The 21,388-nt window shown below is 36.4% G+C and overlaps 1 protein-coding gene across 6 annotated transcripts in view; it reads right to left on the reverse strand.

The window, feature by feature from the left end:
• Positions 1–379: 379 nt before the first annotated feature.
• The window catches only part of ZEB1 (zinc finger E-box binding homeobox 1), a 166,247-nt gene continuing 145,238 nt past the window's right edge, over positions 380–21,388 (reverse strand). For all 6 annotated transcript variants that reach the window (XM_016160097.2, XM_036228058.1, XM_016160099.2 and 3 more), the window contains 5 exons: positions 18,631–18,833; positions 14,726–14,831; positions 5,135–6,945; positions 3,047–3,227; positions 380–2,910 (listed from right to left, as the gene is read on the reverse strand). In XM_016160097.2, the coding sequence (XP_016015583.2) occupies positions 2,306–2,910; positions 3,047–3,227; positions 5,135–6,945; positions 14,726–14,831; positions 18,631–18,833 (2,906 nt within the window). In that variant the 3' untranslated portion in view covers positions 380–2,305. The remainder of the gene's footprint in view (positions 2,911–3,046; positions 3,228–5,134; positions 6,946–14,725; positions 14,832–18,630; positions 18,834–21,388) is intronic.

Below are 21,388 nucleotides of genomic sequence, written 5' to 3' on the forward strand. Positions count from 1 at the left end.
AGAGCGGCGACAGCAGACATGGTCCCTGTTCCTAGTGGGGGAAGAGTGAATAACTGCCGAAGAGCTATGATAAGAAAGCCAGACCCAGGCTTCCCTGAAGTGACCTGAAAAATGAGAAGTCATGGGATCAAGAGTGGGGGTTAAGGGTTTCAGGAGGAGGGAGTGGCCTCTGAGGAGGCCTTCAGTTATCAACTCTGACCTGCCCAGAAACAGTGAACTCCAAGGAAATCCAAAATTTATTGATGAATGTCTAAAACATTGAGTTTGGTGCCCAAACTCAGCCCAAGGTAAATCAAGTGCAGGTTGACAGTGTAATGCCCCATTTCGCAGAGTAATTACAAAGAAAATCCTCATAAGAATTAAAAAGAATGACAGCAGGTCAGGCTTGTTGATGCATTTTATTGTGAGATGGGGGAGTCTGGTAAAAAACTAGAAAATGATCATGGTGTAACAAGGAACTTAAAAATGAAGAGTCAGATTTGTAACTTACATACATGAATACAGGAACAAATTGGCACAAAATGTTAAACATTGTTCCCAACACTGTTTATATAAGGTTATCCTAATTTGGCTTACTAAGGAAATGAGAGTTTTATGGTTAGGCTAATCTCTTAAAACTGCAGAGCATCATGCTATTAGTCACACAGTGAATTTCAAAATTTAAGAGTTTTATATTAAAAACTGGGTAAAGGTAAAATGACTTGATTGTAGTTGTAAAACTAATACATTCCCATTTAAATTCTGTTCTACAGTCCCAAGGCAAGTATAAATGTTAACATAACACTGTTAAATCAAATCTCAATGCAAGAGAACCAATTGCATCTCTACTTTAAATCTTATCAACTTTCCAAATTTTCATACTAAAATATATTATTGTATTAATACAAACTACAGTATTATACACTACACTGTGTAATAAATAAAGAAATATAAAAATAAGACACATAAATATAAAAGTTTTCTAAAACTAAAAGTACATATGTCAGTAAGAAGGGTATTAATACTGCCAGGTTTGAAGACATACAGTACAAAAATGTTGCACAGATCTATAAACTAAAAGAAATAAAATAATACTGATAGGTAAAAATCAGCTAATGTTGTTAATAAACTGGGTCCATAATAACTAACATTTGGAAACAGTTATGAGCCAAATAACAATGGCATGTCCATATGAGAAATGCGAGTACATGGATAAAGCAGATTAGAAAATTTCCCTTTCATTTCTGTAGAGAAATTTGAACGTCAATTAATGCAAAACGAATACTGAGGAATTAAAGGATGAAATGTCCCAGTGTTCCGGTTCTCTGACAGAAGAGTCAGTGGTTTTAAGTTTTATTTTGGAATTTTGATATAACAAACAAATTAACAAATGCTAGTTATTGTAGGCCACACATTGAACAAAGGCGGGTTAGAGCCTTGAAAAATACTGATAAATGGCACTTACAGCACACAGGTCTTGCTTAAGGCCAAAGGAGATACAAAGCTTCATATCATATCCTTCATATTTGTTACCACATACTCAAACACAATTACAAACACTGATTCTGACGACTCTGCTGTCCTCACCAGTATTAACACTGTTAGTCCCTGCGATCAGAACTCAATGACAATCGTTTGAACTCCATTTTAAACCACATGAGTAAGAAACTTCAGTTCTTCTATCGGCGGCTTTCTTAAGGCTAACAATACACTTTAAATGAGAATACACTCTACTCTGACATCTAAATATTAGAAATCACTACCTTCTAGACTGAATTTATAAAAGGTAGTTAGCACGGTTTGGAACTGCATTATGCTTTTCTGTGAAGGGAATTTTGTAGTGCAGAAGTTCTCACATTTTAAAAAACATAATAAAATACTGAAGCGGATTTAGCATACGTTTACCAATAAAAAATTATAAAATTTCTCCCAATTGTACAGCTTAAGAATAAACCAACATAAGAGTGATAGTTAATACTGATAAAATGAAACAATGCCAGATGCTTATCTAATTAATCAGTTTCCTTTAACCTGTTCAATCTTTGCTTTCTGAGTCATTTAAGTTTTCTAATCTGCTTCATGTTACAAACTTGTTCCTAACTTTGAAAAATGCATGAAAAATTACTAGGTCTGAGGTTCAGGCACACCTGGATTTTTTTTGTGTGGTTTTTCTTTTTTTTTGTATTTTGTAGTTTTTTAAATTTTTACTTACACAGTAGTGAACAGAAATCACAGTATACAGGTTACTGTGTTTCCATGAAAAGCATGTATAATATAGAACAAACTTCATTACCAATCAGAATTTATATTCCTTCTAGAAACACTCTTAGGCTTCATTTGTTTTTTCTTCAGACACTTGCTCACTATTCTCGTTCACTTTTTGTTCTAAGCTGCTCGCTTGATTTACAGCCCTGTCATCCTTCTCAGCACCTCCAGTTTTTGCTCCTTCTCCCTCACTCTCTGCCTCTTCTCCCTCCTCCATCTCCTCCTCCAGCTCCTCCTCCTCCTCCATTTCTTCCTCCTCCTCCGCTTGTGGTTTTTCACATTCCTTTTCTTCCTGCAGTTCTTCCATCTCTTTGTCCTCGTCGTCCTCTTCTTCTTTTTCACTGTCTTCATCCTCCTCCCTTGTCAAACTCTCTCTCTCGTCGGAGTCGCCCTGCAACGGGGACGCCCTCGCCCCGCCCCGCTCATCCGCCAGGACTTCCGGCCCCGCCTCCTCCTGCTCCGTGCTGTCTCGCTCCTCTGCTTCTCTCTTGCAATAGGAGTAGCGATGATTCATGTGCTGAGAATAAGACCCAGAGTGTGAGAAACGCTTTCCACATTTGTCACATTGATAGGGCTTTTCTCCAGAATGTAATCGCATGTGTTCAATCAGATGATGTTTGTGTTTAAATGCCTTTTTACAGATTCCACACTCGTGAGGTCTTTTACCTGCAAAAAAGAACACAGCAATGAAATAAAATGGTGGTTTAATGCAAATAAAACTCTCAAAGTTTTTGGGGACACTCTGAGTTGTGGAAAGGGTTAGACGTTCATTTTTCAAAAACTATCAGGTTCATTAACATACCTGTGTGTTCATATTTATGTCTCAATAATGAGCTACTCTTTTGGAATATCTTATCACACAAATCACAAGCGTACATTCCATTTTCTGTCTTCCGCATTTTCTTTTTGGGTGGTGTAGAATCAGAGTCATTCTGATCCTCTACATTTGAGACTCCTTCTGAGCTAGTGTCTTGCCTTTCATCCTAAAGGAGAAAAAAAGAGTAAGAAAATTTAATTTAAATTTAAAAGATAAACAACCGACAAAAGTATGGATTAAATAGCCACTTCGATTTATACTTTCAACAACTTGACCAAAGTGAGCCCACTCCTCCTCACTGCATAAGGGCTCCAATGGTGGGGTTAGATGAGAGGTGAGGGCTGCTACAGACAAAAGTGGGCTTGGGGTCAATCTAGTCACAATTGCAATGAAGAAGTATGGTCAACTCAACAAGTACTGAAAAGAAAGGAAAAGAAGGTGCAGTAGCAAAATGTGTAGTAGCAAAATTTAGTTTCCCGTGAATCATTATAAGAAATTTGCAGAAATCTTTAACTATGAGTTTGCTAAATAATCACTAATTTCTAACTGCACCTGTTACCTTCATTTTTTCATTCTGGGTTTCACTAAGCTAAAATTAAGATTCATTTTTTTAAAGGTGGTCTTCAAATGGTATATTCCAGATTTCAGACTTCTTTGAACTAACTAACCTCTATGGGCTCCTCCAAAAGAGAGAGGTTTGTTTGCTCTTTCATTTTTCTAAGAAGATAGAGAAAAACAATGCAAAAGGGTCTATATTTTTCAAGAATACTTGTTAGTCAAAATGCATCTTTAGAATTTCAGTGGAATAAAAACATTTAAAGCAGTCTCAGGGAGATAATTTTGGACAGGAGGCCCTCATGCAGGTAGGACAACTCTTCAGGGGCCTGTAGTGGAACTGGGTCGCCTTAGATCCTGTGTCTTTTCTACAGTCTTCCATTCTATTGCCTCTAAACCCACACATTTTCTAAAGTTCAAAGGTGTTCCATAACATTTCCTATGGCTTTGGAAAGTGGGAGAAATACAGCCATTTGTCTGGGTCATTTGTGAGCTGCCAGTGGGTGCTAAGTAAGTTGACTCATTGCTATTTAATCTAGTCATACAATTAAGCAAAATGTTATACATAGTGCTTTGTACACTAAAAATCAGATAAATTCACTGGCCAGGTAAAAATTTTTTTCAAGAGTCATCACAATTACAGGAAGCCCAATTAGTAGCAATATTTAAGAGGGGAAAAACAGGAAAACACATTTGAACAGGTTATTGTAATTATTTTAGCTGCATTTACTTATAGTAAATATTTGGATAAAAGATCAAATTTATCTCTATTACATCTGATTCAATTATAAATTGATGGAGAAAATGGAGAGACATCAAGGTTAGTGACGCAAAAAAGCCTGGACAATGAGACATACAACTGTCACACAAAATGTCTCTATCTAGAACTATCATGAATTTGGAGGGAAAGTTGAAAAATGCATATATAGATTCACAACCATATTTCTTCATACGTACTAATATGACTTGAGAACTGTTTAGTTACAGCTTATAAAATCATCAATATATTCACTAAATGAGTTCTTTACATATTTAATTCTTGTTTGCTTGATTAAAAGCTTTTATAAACAGAGGTGTTAACACATAAAAAGTGATAGCTAAGTTTGCCTGGTGGAAAATTTCTATAAGTGGGAACCTGTTTTCATTTATTAATGAACATAAACAAGGCAGAAACTATTATGAATTTGGGGACTACAGAAAAACAGAAATCCAATTAGTGAGTATTCCAATTTTTCTTTTCTGTCTCTAGCTTCAAATAGACAAGTTTTAGTTGGGACTTATCCATCACTTTTTCACAGTAGAATAATACTTTAAACTTTAGTTAATAACTATATCTTGGATTAGTAAACAACTGAAGACATGAGTCCACAAACATTAAAGCAGACACTTATCTCTTTCCTTTCAAAAATGAGTTTGTAACAATCTGCTTGGTTCTATGGTGACTGATGTTTATTAGGAAAATTCAATGAAGTCAAATTAGCATTCTGAACAGGTTTAGGATGAGTGACTTATTTTTACCTGATTTCCATTTGGCTGGATCACTTTCAAGGGTGGTTCCTGGACTGCAGAGCTGACTGTAGTCGAATATGTGTAAGCCACCTGGGGAATCAGAATAGTCTGCTTATTGGCAGCTAGTGCTCGCAAGCATGGAACACTGTTCTGGTCAGCAATGGCCACAATTGTGGGTAACTGGGCAGTGACTGTGGGGATAGCAATATTTATGGGGTTGGCACTTGGTGGGATTACATTTACAACTGGTTCTGAGTCTGTAACACAACCGTCCTTTTGTGGCTCCTTTTTTGCGCAAGACAAGTTCAAGGGTTCTTCCTGGACAGAATAAACACTGTTCTGGTAAACACTAGTGATAGTTGACCTTTCCAATAATTCTCCCTGTTGCTTTGGTAGTGAAAGATCAAGAGGTTCTACTTGTGGCTCTTCTTGTGCACCTTCTGCTGTGTACAAGTAACCCTGTGTACTTCTGGATGAGGAAAGGTTTAGAGGTGATGGGGAGGATGTACTACTTCTGGAACCATTGATGGTTGAACCCACTGGCAAAACTGTAGAGTTAGTTATCTTCAGAGGACTCTGTAGATTTATTGTGCTGTCCTGGGATTCATTTGCATTTGTAGGTTGAGACTGATCATCATTCTTTGCAGGGATATTTACTTTGCCTGGTTCAGGAGAAGACGGTTCAGAAGACTGCACTGAAATCTGTCCAGCTTGCATCTTTTCAAACCACTTTTTTACTACATCTAATGGTAGGTTTACTGAATCAGCAATTTTTGAGAGCTCTTCTGCACTTGGTTGTGCATTCAAAGCATAATATGCTTTCAGAAGAGACAAGAGGTTCTTTAAAGGTGGCTGACTGGGAGATAGATTGCCATCTCCGGAACCCGATGAAGCAGAGGACTCAGGCTTCTCAGCTTCTGATGCAGTGAGTGAGGGAGGCTGAGCAGGCTGCTTTAGGTCATAGTGCTTTAATTCTGGAAGTGCATTAATATCTCCTGGACAATCGTCACACAGAAGGCAAGTGCTATCGTTCACTCCTCGTTCGAAGCTTTTGTCCTTCTCAGATTTAACAGTAAGATCTTCTGGTAACTTTTCACTTTTGCAACTGTTTGTTGGGGCTGGATTTTCCTTTTTTAAATTTTGAGGGACAACTTGTAGTTGGCTAGGCTGCTCAAGACTGTAATTAATGATAATTTTGGTTGTTCCATCTTGATCAACCAAAGGAAGACTAATGGCTGAAATAACAGAATGGCCACCTTGCTGAATGGATGAAGCACTGATTGTTTCTTGTTCTTTGGATGCAAGATTGGCTTGATTATTCTCCAAAACTTGCCTTATTACATTACCATCTACTGCCACTTTAAGTACATTCTGAATATCACTTAAATTGATACTTATGGGAGACACCAAACCAACTGTTGGCAGAACAACAGCTTGTACCACGCCCTGAGGAGAACTGGTTGCCTGTAATGGGCCACCACCGCTAAAAACCCCATTTTGTAAAGGGGTTGAACAGTTGATTCCTGAAGCAACCACTATGGGTTTGAATTCATAATCCACAGGTTCAGTTTTAATTTGGTTTACAGAAAGTTGTTCTTGAAGGGGTTTATTCTCTATCTTTTGCCGTATTGGTGGTCGTGTGGGACTGCCTGGTGATGCTGAAAGAGATGGTGAGGAACACTGAGATGTCTTGAGTCCTGTTCTTGGTCGCCCATTCACAGGCATCAAGCTGATACATTTCTTACTGCTTATATGTGAACTATAGGAACCAGAATGGGAAAAACGTTTCTTGCAGTTTGGGCATTCATATGGCTTCTCTCCTAAACAACAACAAAAAATATTTATAAATTTTTATGTAGTCGCATTTTCCCCAAAACAAGCAATTTGAAAAGGGATTATCATGTATGCTTGTGATACGATTTTATTTAGAACCATCATTTTACGTTTAAGACCTACATAAATGTTAAAACACTAGTAAAACATTAGTCTGAACTACATGTGCTAACCGATAAGGGAATCTCCTCAGCATATGTGTGTAATATTTCTGCTAACCTTTAAAACTTCGAGTCATTCTCAAATACCCCAAATATATTACAGCCTACTCTTTCAAGTAATTTTCCTTCTTATCCTCTTTCACCAATGTATGTAATTTTCTATATTTCACTCTACTTAACCATCTCTAGGAGAAACTAGTGTTAGAGGAAAGAAAAGTAAGTAAAATCTCCTATAAGGCTTAACGAGTATGAACATCTTTGATTGTATGAATTATATGAATATCTCTTTCCCCTATCTATAAGGTTTCCTTGAAAATATCTTTCTTAATGGGAAGAAAACTTAGTAAGTTATTGCTGTAACCCTTGGCTTATTAAACTGGGATGTATGTACTCCTGGAGACGTAAGACGATGTTCTGGTGGGTATGCAAAGCACCCTGGAGTTTGAATTTTAGTGATAGTGGCTACAGTAACTTAAAACATTATTTTTATATTAAAACAAAAATTACACTATGTTGTACAAATGCAACATTTGTGTGAATTGTTAGGAAAAAACCACAATGTCGAAGAAGCTTCTTGCTTATAGAGGCCCCCTCGAGTTGCTTCCCTAGACGTTCCCTAGACCTTCCTAGGGATACGCTGGCAGAAAATTTTGAGCAGCACTGAGATAAATGAAATATTTTCATACAACCCTAATTTTTCACATTGGTTTTAATTTATAGTTACAGTTCATTAATTTATAAGTTAAAAATTATAGACTCTCAGTGTCGATAGGGTAAGAACCTCTGGGTCTCGTGTGCCATTTATCTTTTGCACCTATTACAGTGCAGGTCACAAAGATGCATATTAAACCTTTTTTTTAGATTAATGAATAGCTAATTGTAGAATTATGAAATGTAGTGAAGTGGATTCATCTATTCAATATCAAAATAACGTTCATTCTCTCCTCCTTTCTAAGAATTAAAATGAATTAAAATGAAAGCAGTGAGAAAGTCTATGTAAGATCTTGTAATGTAACTTCAATGCTGTGAAGTTTTAAAAAAGGGAGTTATATTTTCTCAGAAATTTGATTAAAGAATTAGGTATTAGAACTGGCTAGTCTCTGCTGAAATTTCTTTATTAAGAGATCACTACTGCTGGGCAGTGACCTACGAAGATGGTCCAGCCTGGTTCTCCTGAGGACCATGCATTTGGGTTCAGATCCTGGCTCTCTCACACACTATTTTCTTTGCCTTTCAAAGGCTCAGTGTTTTGGTATGTAAATAAATGTAGACAGGACCTCCCTGGCTTTTTATAGCAGTTATATGAGATAATACAGCAAAACTCTTTGTATGCTCTCAGTAAACGTCAGTGAGTTCTTAAAAAAGCATTTCTATAGACACACAGGTACAGTCAGCTTGATGTAATGCCTATTTCCCTGTCCTAGTTTGCCCTTCTGATGTGACACAGAACAAATCTGACTTTTCTTCTACAAGCCAATCTTACAGACCAATGAAGAGTTGTCATGTGCATCCTAAAGTTCCCTGGTGGAGGTTAAACATATCTAGGTCCTTCGAACACTCCTCATGGGACACGGCTTTCAGAACCTTATCTACTTGTTAACTCGCCTCTGGAAATTCTCCAGTTTATTAATATCTTCCCAATGGGATATCTGAAATGTGATTTGATACTCCAAATGCATCAGATAAAAATTTCCGGAAGGGGCAAAACAACGGATATGTTATAGCGTATTTCTATTTTAACATTTTTAATTATTTGATAACATTTTAAGATGAGCTACATGCTTGTTCTCTTGCTCACTACAAAATGAAGCATCTATAATTTAGATTATTCCTATCTTTACAAACAGGGAGGCAGAGGAGCAACACGGTAGGTAAAGAAATGGCTTTGGAGTCAGGATGCCTACATGAGAGCCCTAGCTTTGCCTTGCGTTAGCTGAGTGACTTTGTACAAGTTTATTAGGCTCTCTGGGCCTCCATTTTTCTCATCAGTGAAAAAGGAGGAAATAGTATCTACTTCATAGGGTTATTAGGGTTATTGTGAGGACTACGAGTTAATGCATACGAATAACTAGAATTTAGCTGTACATAGTTAAGTGTCCAATGAATCCTAGTTATCGTTATTATTATTGTTGAGAATTACCCTGATATTTTATTGTTAGAAAGTGCAGAATGGGAGGAAAAAAATGGCATAGATGATAGAGGCTCTGTTCCTCCCTCTGGTGACCAAATCAAAGTTGTGATGGAAACAAGGAGCAGCAGCAAGGAAAAATCACCTGGGATCTAGAGGAACAATCCATACAGCTAGGGAGAAATCCAAGAAAGAACCCTGCAACAGCAGAAGGTAGGATCGGGCGAGGATGTGGGGCTGCCAGGTACCCAGCAGCTAAGGGAGAGCAGCACTGGCAGCCCCAGAAGCCTCTTAAAGGGGCTACACCTGTGAGTGGACTTCCACGAAGGACCTGTTCACTCTGAGCACCAGTGCCGACTGGACTGCGCGCAGGGGGCACTGGTAACTTACAGGGAGACACTGGTGGAGTGAGGGCCGAGGCGAGACTCGCTCTGTACAGAAGTGCCGGCGGCATCCATTGTTCCCTGTGGAGCCCTCCCCACTCCCAGTGCAAGCTGCCGTAGCTGAGATGTCATCAAACTGAATAACAGAGGTCGCTCCGCCTAGAGGATTCCTTGAAATCCCGCCTCTCCCAACTTGTGGCCCCACCCAAGCCACATCATGGTATAGCCTCAGAGAGTCAGGTGCTCCTTGCTAAGCAGTACCTAGACTCACACTGGAGGCAGCTGGCCTCTGTTTCTGGTGTGGCCTTTTGAGGCAACTATAAGCATGACATATGTGGATTGCTTGCTGAATTTTAATAGGTGGCCCCAGAGGGGTAGAGGTTTGGGCTAAGTTTGGCCTGCAGCTGAAACTCTCTCAGGACTGTGCCACTGAACAGACACTTAATTCACAAATCCACACTAAAAAGACCAGGAGACTTAAGAGCCTTGCTTAGTACATAGAAATAGACACAGAAAGGCAGCCAAAATGGGAAGACAAAGCAGCAGAAACCATATGAGAGAACAGAACAGAGATCCAGATATAATGGAGTCAAGTAATCTAACAGATGCAGAGTTCAAAACACTGGTTATAAAGATGCTCAGTGAACTTTTGGGAAGTGTAGAGAACTTCAACGAAGAGATAAAAAACATAAAAATGGAACTGGAAATTATAAAAGGGAACCAGTCTGAAATGAAGAACATATAGTCTGAGATGAGAAATATATTAAATGGAATAAACAAATGAATAAACAAAGTGAATAAAGAAGAGGATCAAGTGCCCTCTCTAGAGGACAGGAAAGCCAATCAGGACACTCAATCAGAATGGCAAGAAAAAAGATGCCAAGACTATACAAATAATTTAAGGAGGATATGGGACACTGCTAAGGCTCCAAATATTTGTCTGATCAGTGAAACTGAGGAAAATCAAGCTGTTGAACAGCTGTTTGAGGAAATAATGATGGAAAACTTCCCTAACCTGGTGAAAGAAATGGACATAAAACCCCAGGAAGCTCAGAGAATTCCAAAAATCAGGGATCCAAAAGAAGCCCACACCAAGACAAAGGTTAAATACAAAGAAAGAATCTTAAAAGCAGCAAGAGAGAAACAGTTACTTATAAGGGAATACCCATAAGACTAGCAGTTGATTTCTCAAAAGAAACTTTGCAGGACAGAAGGGCTTGGCAAAAAATATTCGACAAGATGAAGACCCAAGATCTACAACCAAGACTAATTTATCCAGCAAGGCTATCATTTAGAGCTGAAGGACAGATAAAGAGCTTCCCAGACAAAAATAAGCTAAAGGAATTTATCACCACGAAGCCAGTATTACAGGAAATGTTGGAGGGACTACTTTAAGAAGAAAAAACATGTATCATAAACAGGAATAAAAAATGGTAACAACTACATTCCTATCAGTAAGTACCTTAAATAGAAAAGAATTAAGTGTTCCAACCAAAAGACAGAGCGACTGAAAGAGTAAAAAATAAGACCCCTACATATGAAAAGGAAGGGGATGGAAAAAGTTATTGCTTTGATGGACCTAGAAGGTATTTAAGTCAGACAAAGATAAACACTATGATTTCACTTATATGTGGAATCTAAGGAATAAAAGAACAAACTAATCAAAAACAGACTCACAAATATATAATGAACAATTTGGTGCTGGACAGAGGGTAGAGGTGTTTGGGGGGCTGGGAGAATGGGCTGAAGGGCTAAAGAACGTATCAGTAGCTGATGGATGGTCACGGGGATGGGGAGCACGGCATAGGAGATGGAGCTAATGTTAATATGTTGGCTAGGTGGAGGTTCAGGGGAGGGAGAGAGCAATTAGGGGGATCATTTTATGAACTATACAGATGTCTAACCAATGTACTATGTACTTGAAACTAAATAAATAAAATTAAATTTTAAAAAGTGCAGAATGAATATTATAATGCCAAAGTCACTTTGTTAGAAAACTCATGTTTTCTAACTTCATAGTTTTATGATTTATAGCTAAAGTACAGCACCTAATTTATCTATTTAGGTTAGTGTTTGCACCTACTAAACCCTGGAGGTTATATCAGGAAGTCATACTGCTCAAAGTTAGATATACTATGAATACTGAGATTTTTTTTTTTTTAATGACTGATGTGGGTGTTTGGTTGCATCTTATATAAAAATTTTCCAGTCTAAAAGTTCTATGAGGCCTTGGAACAAACCCAAGTTATTTTCTGGGGAGGATCGCAGCCCATGTGCAGGTTCTCTTCTGTCTTACCTCTGAGCGGAGGTGTGGTGGCCTCCTCCCCATTATAGTTCAACTCCTACATGCAGAGTTCAAATGATGGGTGACATACATGACTCTGCAGTGGGCTCATTTTAAGGGTATCAGAAGATAGCAACAATCCAGGTAATTTTAGGGAGTATAACTGAGGACTCTAATCCTTAATATCTTTTAAAAACTCAATTGAGAGAAAAAAATTACAGAGGTTTCCAGAGAGGTATACAGTCATCCTTTATTAGATACTCTAAACCAGTGGTCCCCAAACTTTATGGTACCAGGGAGCAATGAGAATCTAACGCCTAATGATCTGAGGTGGAGCTGAGGCTGTGATGCTAGCACTGGGGAGCGGCTGCAAATACAGATGAAGCTTCACTCGCTGGCCCGCTGCTCACCTCCTGCTGTGCAGCCCAGTTCCTAAGAAGCCACAGACTGGTACAAGTCCATTGCACAGGGGCTGGGGACCTCTGTTCTAAACAGTGCTTTCAACACTACCTGTGATGAAGAACCTTTTTTTTTTTTAAGATTTTATTTTAAATTTCCAATCTACTGTGGACCAATACTGTGTTAAAATAAAATGAAATTGTTACAGCATTGTTTCTAAATGCCTATTTCTGTATTTAAAGACCCAGTAACAACTAGCTTGCAGACTGGTACCAGTCCTGGGATAATACCGAGTCCCTGCTCAGAATCCTCCCGTGGAATCAAAGAGGCCACTAAAAAGAACTGTGTGGGGACATGAAGATCCAGCGGCCATGCTGGGGAAGTGCTTTTTCTGAATTGCACTTTGGTGAAATATCACTGGACTTGGTTGAAGAATCCTATTTTTAAAAGAAAACCCTATCAGTCTCTCTGCTGTATTATTTTAGGATGCTATAAACTGTATTTTGCTTTCTTCTTCATGCTGCTTTAAGGAACAAGTTTCTCTATGGACTTAATATCAGAATAAGGTGTGCTTTTTCTAGCAAGAGATCCTACTCACAGACACTCCGGTTTTGGTTACCAGTTGCAGTTTTCCTACTTCTTAAATGTTAGAGTCTAATTTCTGGTGTACTTACAGCATGTGCAAGGGATTTTACAGTATTCATTTTTTCCATGTTTACTTCATGCCTGTTTTACTTTGTTAACTTTATTTTAAAATTAAAATTTCTTGCTAAAGGCATACAAGCCTTATATTAAATACTTTTAAAAATAAGACAGATATAAATACATAATGAACGGGCAGTGCCAAATTTCATGTTTTGTGACATGGCCTAAATTTGCATTAGGTTTTTAAGCAGCAGCAGCAATACTGTTAAGCTTATATAAAGCTCTGGACCATTCAAACTCCTAAAATTTTTCTGTGGCTACTACATACAATAACTCCCTATTTACTACTTGATTGAGACTGTTGAATATCAATTCAGGATTCTATAATTAAATATGAGCTTGTTTTTAGATCTGTATTTTAATCTTTGGTATGATCCATGCTTCCCAACTTCGTATCATCTATAAATCTGATAAATCCTCCTACACAACTAAAATAGGACCATATGACATTCATTTTGTACATGAATCCTACTCTAAACTTGATCTTCCTTCCTCTACCCCACATCAACATTAAAAAAAGTTCTCTTGAATTAGCTATAACTCTACCAACAACTTCAAATCATCTCTGGTAAGAAGGGAGGTTATTAAAAATATATTATTGACGATAACAGGAGCTAAGAAGCAGGCTCCTGAGGCAGGCTGCAAAACACAACCTCTACTTTCCAGAAATATTAAGGTGTAAAAATAAAATGTTTTTGTAAGAACCCGGGTTTGAGGATTTTTAAGTGGTAACTTTAACTTTATTTGGCCCTCAATAGCAAATACAGTAAAACTTCAAGAACTTTTGCAGTTACAGAATAAAATACAGATATCACGAACCACCCCTGAGAAAGTCCAACTGTATTCTTTTGGCAGGATGGTATCTGCAAAATGTAAATGTCACTACAATAATTTTTACAAAATATGCAATATGCAGATACCATAATGTCCCATTTCTTAGCTTATAGTTCTATTTCACTAAAGTACTTAAGTTTAAAATAGCTTATCAAATTAATCAGGAGACAACTAGATTTCATAGTGCAATGTGGGTTGCTATTAAGTTTTTTGATAGCTTTTGTTCAAGTAGAGCCTCTGAAGAAAAGCAAATACAGCTCTCTTTGTTTATACGTTTCTAAAAGAGACATATTTTTACCATATAATAATATTCATTTTGTAAGTAATGATTTAGAAAATGGCATGGAATAAAAAGGTGAAATGATAGGAGAATGTATTTTTCTTTTAAATTCTCTTTAATGCCGCAGTTCTCTCCCCCATCACGAGGTCCTGTCTTGCTGACTCCACACCACCCCGCATCATGCCCTGTCTGGGGCTCCACTTCTACTTCTCTCATGTAAAGAATGTCTTCATCTCCTTATTTCCGTGCACAAATTGTACCTCTATACCCTTTTTCATTACCTTGTTAACTGTGCAAAAGAGGCAATGAAATTAGAAAGCTGAAGTGTTTTTAGGTTGTACTTCTTGTTAAAACATGCTATATTCTGATAAGGAAATTTGGAGGATGTTATATTTTATTAACTTGATATACTTTAGTCAAGGATTAAAATTCTAATACTATTTATAAGAAAATACTATTTATCAGAAAATTTCTCCAGATTAGTCTTTATCCTAAAAGGAAAGCAAGGATTTTCTTATGTGTGTGGATCACATGTTAAAATATCACCACATATGCTATGATATTCAAGGCATAGAAAGACAACACATATTTACCACTGTGGATTCTTAGGTGCTCTTTTAGGTGGTGTTTGTATTTGAAAGCTTTTCCACATTCAGTGCACTTGAATTTACGATTACCCCCGGACTGTGTCACATGTCTCTGTAAGAAATAATTGGTATTTTACTTATACAGCAAAAAAAAGCTTTAGATATAAAGAACACCCAATCTGATAAACGTACTGTTTTAGTGATTACTTTGTTTCTTAAAGGCCTCAAATTATAGCAGTCTCAAAAACCTAGTACAAAGAGGAGAATGATAGTGGGAACAGAATTTTGACACAGAGAATACCTCCACTTTCTAATTTAAAGTATTAGAATCATATTTTATTAGGCAATATAGTACTTAGCAAAAATAAAATTATATATACTAGGAACCAGAGATTATCTTGTCTGCACTCTAATTTACAGATAAAGAAGCCAAGGTCAAAAAATTCAGTATTCTGTCTAAAGCACAGTTATTCAATAGAAGAATGAGGTCTCCTGAATAGAAGAAAAGGCCAGGCTTTTTTCAGTATTTCATCCTGTCTTTTATATGTTTGGCATTTCCAAAATGCACTTTAATCTGATGATTTAAAAAAACATCTCCATCTTTTTCAGCCAAATATGGATTATTATAATAGCTTTCTGTCTGGTTTATCAAATCTCCACTTTTATATATTTCAGATATATTCTGCATCCTTAATCTTACAAAAACACTGCTTGAATTGTATTGAATCCTTCACATAAACCTCCGAAGGAGTCCCATTAACCCCCGAATACAGATTCTGAGTCTACAGATTCTAAGTTCATAGCCCCTGAGTTTGTAGGCTTATTTTTCACCAGTTTTCTAGGAGTCCAGGCCGTAGTCACTTAGTGAGTCTGTGTTTTGTACATACTTGCTCTCCTCCGTTTCCCCTCATATTGTTCATACTATTCCTTATTTCTTGGCTGTGCTTCCCCTTAATCATGACTGAAGATTCTACCCATCTTTCAAGGCTTAACCCTAAGTACTACTTGCCTCATACTCACCCTAGGAAGAATCTCCCTTCTTTTGTCTTTCATGTAGGAAGGAAAGACAAGAAGTACTATGTATCAGACCTTACATCATCCAAACCCATGACTTCAAATACTGAATATATGGTGACAACTCTCAAATTTATATCTCCAAACATCTCCCTTCAACTTCGGACTCTTATTGTCAATTGCTTCCTTAACATTCCCAGTTGGGCAGTGATAGGCATCTACTGACATAATTAACACCAAACTCTAATTTCTCTCCTGAAAATCAGTTCCTCCTCCAGTGTTTCCTATAATTGTAAATAAGACCCTCATTTATTTGATTACTGCTTAGGCCCTGAACTTTGGAGTAATCCTTGATTCTTCTTTCTCTTATATCTTTAATAAAACCATCAGTAAGCCACTTGAATAGATTCTGAATCCAACATTCCTCATTACATCATGTCTGTTACCACCGCCAAGTTTAAAGCTATCAACCTTTTGGCCTGGATTATAGCAAAAGCCTCTAAATGATCTCCTTGCTTCCATTTTTGTCTCTTTTGACTGATTCTCTACCCAACAGCCAGTGTTCCCTTAAAAATAAATAAATGAAAAAAAAACACACCCTAAGATAAATTCAACGTCCTTCAAAGGCTTCCCCTTGGAATAAAGGGAATACAATCACATTTTGGAATAAAATCAGAAGTCTTTACCGTGGCCCAGACAAGGGAAGGGGCTACATCGTCTGGCCTGCAATATCTCTCTGACCTCACCTATCTTTCTCCCCTTTATTCACACTGGCCTCCTGGCTGTTCTTTGGTGATGCTGGGCAGGTTTCTGCCTCAAGGCCTTTTCATGTTTCAATTTATTCCCTTTGAGTGGGGTAGTCTTTCCTCAATAGCTCCTTGGACAGGCTCTTTCATTCAGGTCCTAGTTTCAGATAACCCATTCTCAGAAAGGTCTCTTTACTTTGTAAACAAATAGTAGCTTTCATCACTATCTTCTTATTCAACTTTATTTTTCTTCATGTTACCTCTTTTTATATTTTACATGTTTCATATCACCTACTAATACATGCCCCCTACTGTAAGGGACTTTGCTCATCGTTTTTACTACTGCATCTTTAACACCTAGAACAGGGCTTGACACATAATAGAATCTCAAGCATTTGTTGAATGAATAAGTGAATAAGACATGAAAATACTTACTTTTAACTTGTGGCATGATTTTCAAGGGTCAACAAACTCAACATTCTACCCTTTAGTTTGCTGCCTCATAACCTAAATTTTATCCAAGACCCCCCAATTATATTTTCTCACTTTACTGGTCCCCACATTCATCCTTTCTGATCTTAGTCTGACCATCCATTCCATATATAATATCTACTACATTTGCCCCCATCAGAAAAATGATCAAAAAGGGCATTTCATGCTCATCAGAGATCTTATAATTTGCTTTATAATGGCATCTCCTGCATTCACCATCAATTCTACCTGTCCTTTGGAGATCCTTTTCTTTGACTTGGGCCCTTGATACAGAGAGAATATGGGGACGGCAGTTGCAGGATGGGTCTGCTCCCCAAATGTCATCTGAACAGGTGCTTTTCCCAAGGCCTGTCTATACTGTGGTTACGTCGGGACTCTAAGATGGAAAGAACACTCTTCTGTACTGCCCCTAACAATAGGGGCATATGGTATATAGATGACATTTGTCTTCAGTGGTTCCTTCTCTGTATCAGGTCCTCTTTCTTTCGGTACTCTCCCATTTCAAATCTGTGCTCTTTCACAGACGTAACCATTAATCTATCTAAGGAGATCTCAGTCCTACAGTTCCTGATGGCCAGCATGCCCCTTACCCCAATCTTATTTCTTGAATGTTGTTGCCAGAATCCTGAAAAGATAGGCTGACCAGACTCAGTCATTCTTTTTCTGTTATAATTTCTATTTACTTTATTTTATTTTATTTATTTATTTTTTGGTTTAGCTGTCATCTGAGCTAAGGGTCTAACTTATTCTCTATGGAAATCAGGTATATACAAAGGACAAAGTTCTTAGAGATTCAGGGCTATAGATATTCATAATCCTTCGATATAAAGAATTGGACATGTGCCCCAAACAAAACATGTACCCTTAACATAGCCCACGCAAGTGAATGTTTATTTGATTTTTAAAGTTAGAATTAAGTAGACATTCATTTGATTATTTATAGTTGATAGCTATCAGGACCTTGAAAAAGAAGAATAACTAGCAAGATTCTTTGACTTTAATCCTTAGGTACTGAACCAAAAGTTTAGCATGTAACTTATACTTACAGAGTAGTCTTATACTTCCTTCCAGAAATTGAGGCAAAATGACACAGAAGTAGAATAAACCATATAAAAATTGTGTCTTCATAATTAAAATGGTTTAGAATCTAAACTTTAGATTCTTAGAGGAGGCCACTTCCCTTACTGTAGGGAAGAAAAATCATAGCTTATACTGAGAATAAATAGTCACTGGTTCACAGAAAATAAAACTTTATTATTTGATCTTCTTTTAAATTTGGTCAGTAGTAAGTCATGTGGTTTATGAACCAATATTTATTTTCCCACACTGAACATTTTAGTAGAATGCATTTTGAAATCTAGTTCTAAACTTAAGAGAAATATTTGTTATAGTAGAAGACCAATAATTAAATTGAAATAAAAGAGATTTTATCTGAAAAAGAAAAAATAGTTACCTCTAAAATAATGTTCGTATGTGCTTTTTAACTCAGAAATGACGAGATAATTCAAATAATCACTTTCATTTTTATAGGGCGCAGATAAGACACTGTTGAGTATATCTTTTAAATTCTGATGTATATTAAAACTCTTGCCTCCTTCTATGGTGGCGAGAATTCTCAAAATTTGGCAAGCTAGTGAATCTCAGTCATTTCACACTTACTTGATCTCGTCCTGATTTATGTGATGTCATGTGACGTTCAAGCTGAGTTCTGTATGCAAAGGTGTAACTGCACAGGGAGCAACTAAAGTTATCTTCATTCTTTTCATGGCGATACTTAATGTGTTCTTTCAGAGAGGTAAAGCGTTTATAGCCTCTATCACAATATGGGCAGGTGAGCAACTGGGAAAATGCATCTGGTGTTCCTGTAAAAGGAAAATCATATACGTTAAATTTAAAACATTTAAAAAATATTACTAAAGCTACCACTGAGTCCCTATGCTATGTGCCAGATACTATGTTACCCAGTTTATATTTGATCCTCAAAATAATACAGTGATACTTGTCTCTATTTTATAAAAGAAAAAAAGCAAGGCTCAGAAAGGTTAAATAACTTAAAAGTTACACAGCCAGTAAATGATGAAGTCAGGATTCAAATGTGTACTATCTGACTTTAAAGTTCCATATTTTTTTCACTAAACCCTAATTCTTTTCTTCTTTTTCCTTTAATTAGACAAAGAAAATGGAAGTAAAATTAGAATGTAGATTACATCTGTAAATGTATACATATTAAATAGGCTTGTATAGTATAACAATCTTTCTATACATAATAATGTCATTATTTTTAATGTTCATCCTTTGAAATTTGGAAATGACACTATAAAGTTAGTGTCACCAATGACTAAGCAGTACATAGTTAGATATGTTTCCAAGACTCTGTGGCACTTAGGTGGCCATATGACCGAATTCAGCCCAAAAGAATGTGTACTGGGGGAAAGGAGTAATTGGAGCCAGATCTAGGCTTGGTCTCATGCTTGATGATTCATATTCTTCCACCTACTGAAACACAATGACGAATTTTCTGTATAATTTGTATGGATGAATATAGGATAGCTTTCAGAAAATAAAGGCATTATGGATAAATTAGAGTTCACGGAATGAACTATATTTTTATATTTTAAACCATCTAAGTCTGACAACCCTAAAATGTATTACTGCTTTGCCAATTAATGTTATTTAACTAGGAGTAGTTTTCCATATTTATTTCTTTAGAGGGATAAGTTCCTAAGTGACATCTAATTGTAAATACCGTCTCTACGTTTACTTTGAATTTCTTATAGAAAAACAGACTACTAAAGAAAATTTCATAACAATCTCCAAATGCTTCAGAAACATATATTACCTTTATTGGAATTCAAGTTTATGTAAATTAAATGTCTGCTCAAGGACCAGCCTGCAAATCACAGATTGAGCACCTGGTTCTACATAGCTAAATATGCTGAAATATATATTAAATATATAACTATGAATATTTTATTCAAAATATGAAAAATCGAACAACCAAAACCTCCAAAGTTTAGGATGGCATCTTTGGTTAGCAAGGCAACTGGAACCAGAGAGTGTTCTGTTGGTGATCACTCTAACATGACCCACTTCTTTGGGAGACTAGATTAGCCACATAAGGAAATTTCTTTGGAAATCATGTTATTTTATCTAGTATGTTTTCCTATTTGTACAAGCAAGTGGGAAATCAACATTTAGGACATTCTCCTTGCCGGACTGCCGAGTCTAACCCGTTGAGTTTAGCTGACTACAATGGCAAAAGTCAAGAGTTGCCACAGTGTGGGGATGCTGTTATCAGGATACAAGACTGAAAAGTTAAGTAGACACAGGGAATCAAAATCTGAAATTCATCACTGCAACTGTTCATTATTGGCACCACAATCACAATATGATTTCTATTACACAAGCTGCTTATACTCCACAGTGTCATAGAGCTGTCTGCTTTCATTATACTCTGTTTTCTTCTTTGCCTTCATGATTAATCCTTCCAATTAATAAAGAAAATACTAATAATTTTGTAAAATGACAAGTTGCTTGTATTTTTAACAGCAAATTATTACATTCATAAATCAAACTGAATTTTCTCACACATATGAGATATGAATTTATTCTTTTAGGTCACTGGCATAAAACAATCAAAATTAAGTTTGAATATCTGATATAATAAGCAAGTTATGGAATGTAAGTTTAAAAGTTAAGTGAAATTTTTTGTTTCTTTTTGAAAAATACTGAATTATTGTTTTTTAAAAAATCACTTTTTAGCAATAAAGGCTTGTCATGTAAGGAAAAAATGTTTCTTTTTAGAATTCTTATAAAAAATTCAGGTAGCAATTCAATACTACTAAGAAAACAATCTATCTGACCATTTTTTAAACTTTCTGTAATTTCTTTATGTATCTATGACTGTGAATATAGTTATTAAACAAAAATTTTTTGTATTCTAATCTTCCTTTAGTAGGTAGCATAACATTTCAGACTGATAGCATTACTCAATGAAAAACCTTGATTTATTTTCTACTGATTCTGAATTTGGGATAATTCAACTTGCTAGAGTAGTCTGCCAGTTCATGGCATATGAAGTGCAGTGAGGGCATGTTTCATCTACTGAAACTTAAAAAACGTAAGAGCTTCTGAAGATAGTCATTTTTTATATATAAACAGATGCTGCTGGTATGATAGAATATCTACTATGAAATACTTTATTAGCAGTTAAATTACATTTTATGACCTGAAAGTATTGAATGCCTGAATTAAAAACATATTCTGTAATTCAAATGTTTTACTAATTCAGAATGGTTTAGGACCCCAATTTTTATGGGATTTTACTATTTTGGTTTGTAACAATGGACTTTATAAGGTTTAATTTTATTTGATTTATGCAATGGAACATTTCTTTAGCTTTCATTATTTTCTTTCA

Source organism: Rousettus aegyptiacus, unplaced genomic scaffold (genome assembly GCF_014176215.1).
Source record: "Rousettus aegyptiacus isolate mRouAeg1 unplaced genomic scaffold, mRouAeg1.p scaffold_m13_p_10, whole genome shotgun sequence".
In the NCBI taxonomy this organism is placed as follows: Eukaryota; Metazoa; Chordata; class Mammalia; order Chiroptera; family Pteropodidae; genus Rousettus; species Rousettus aegyptiacus.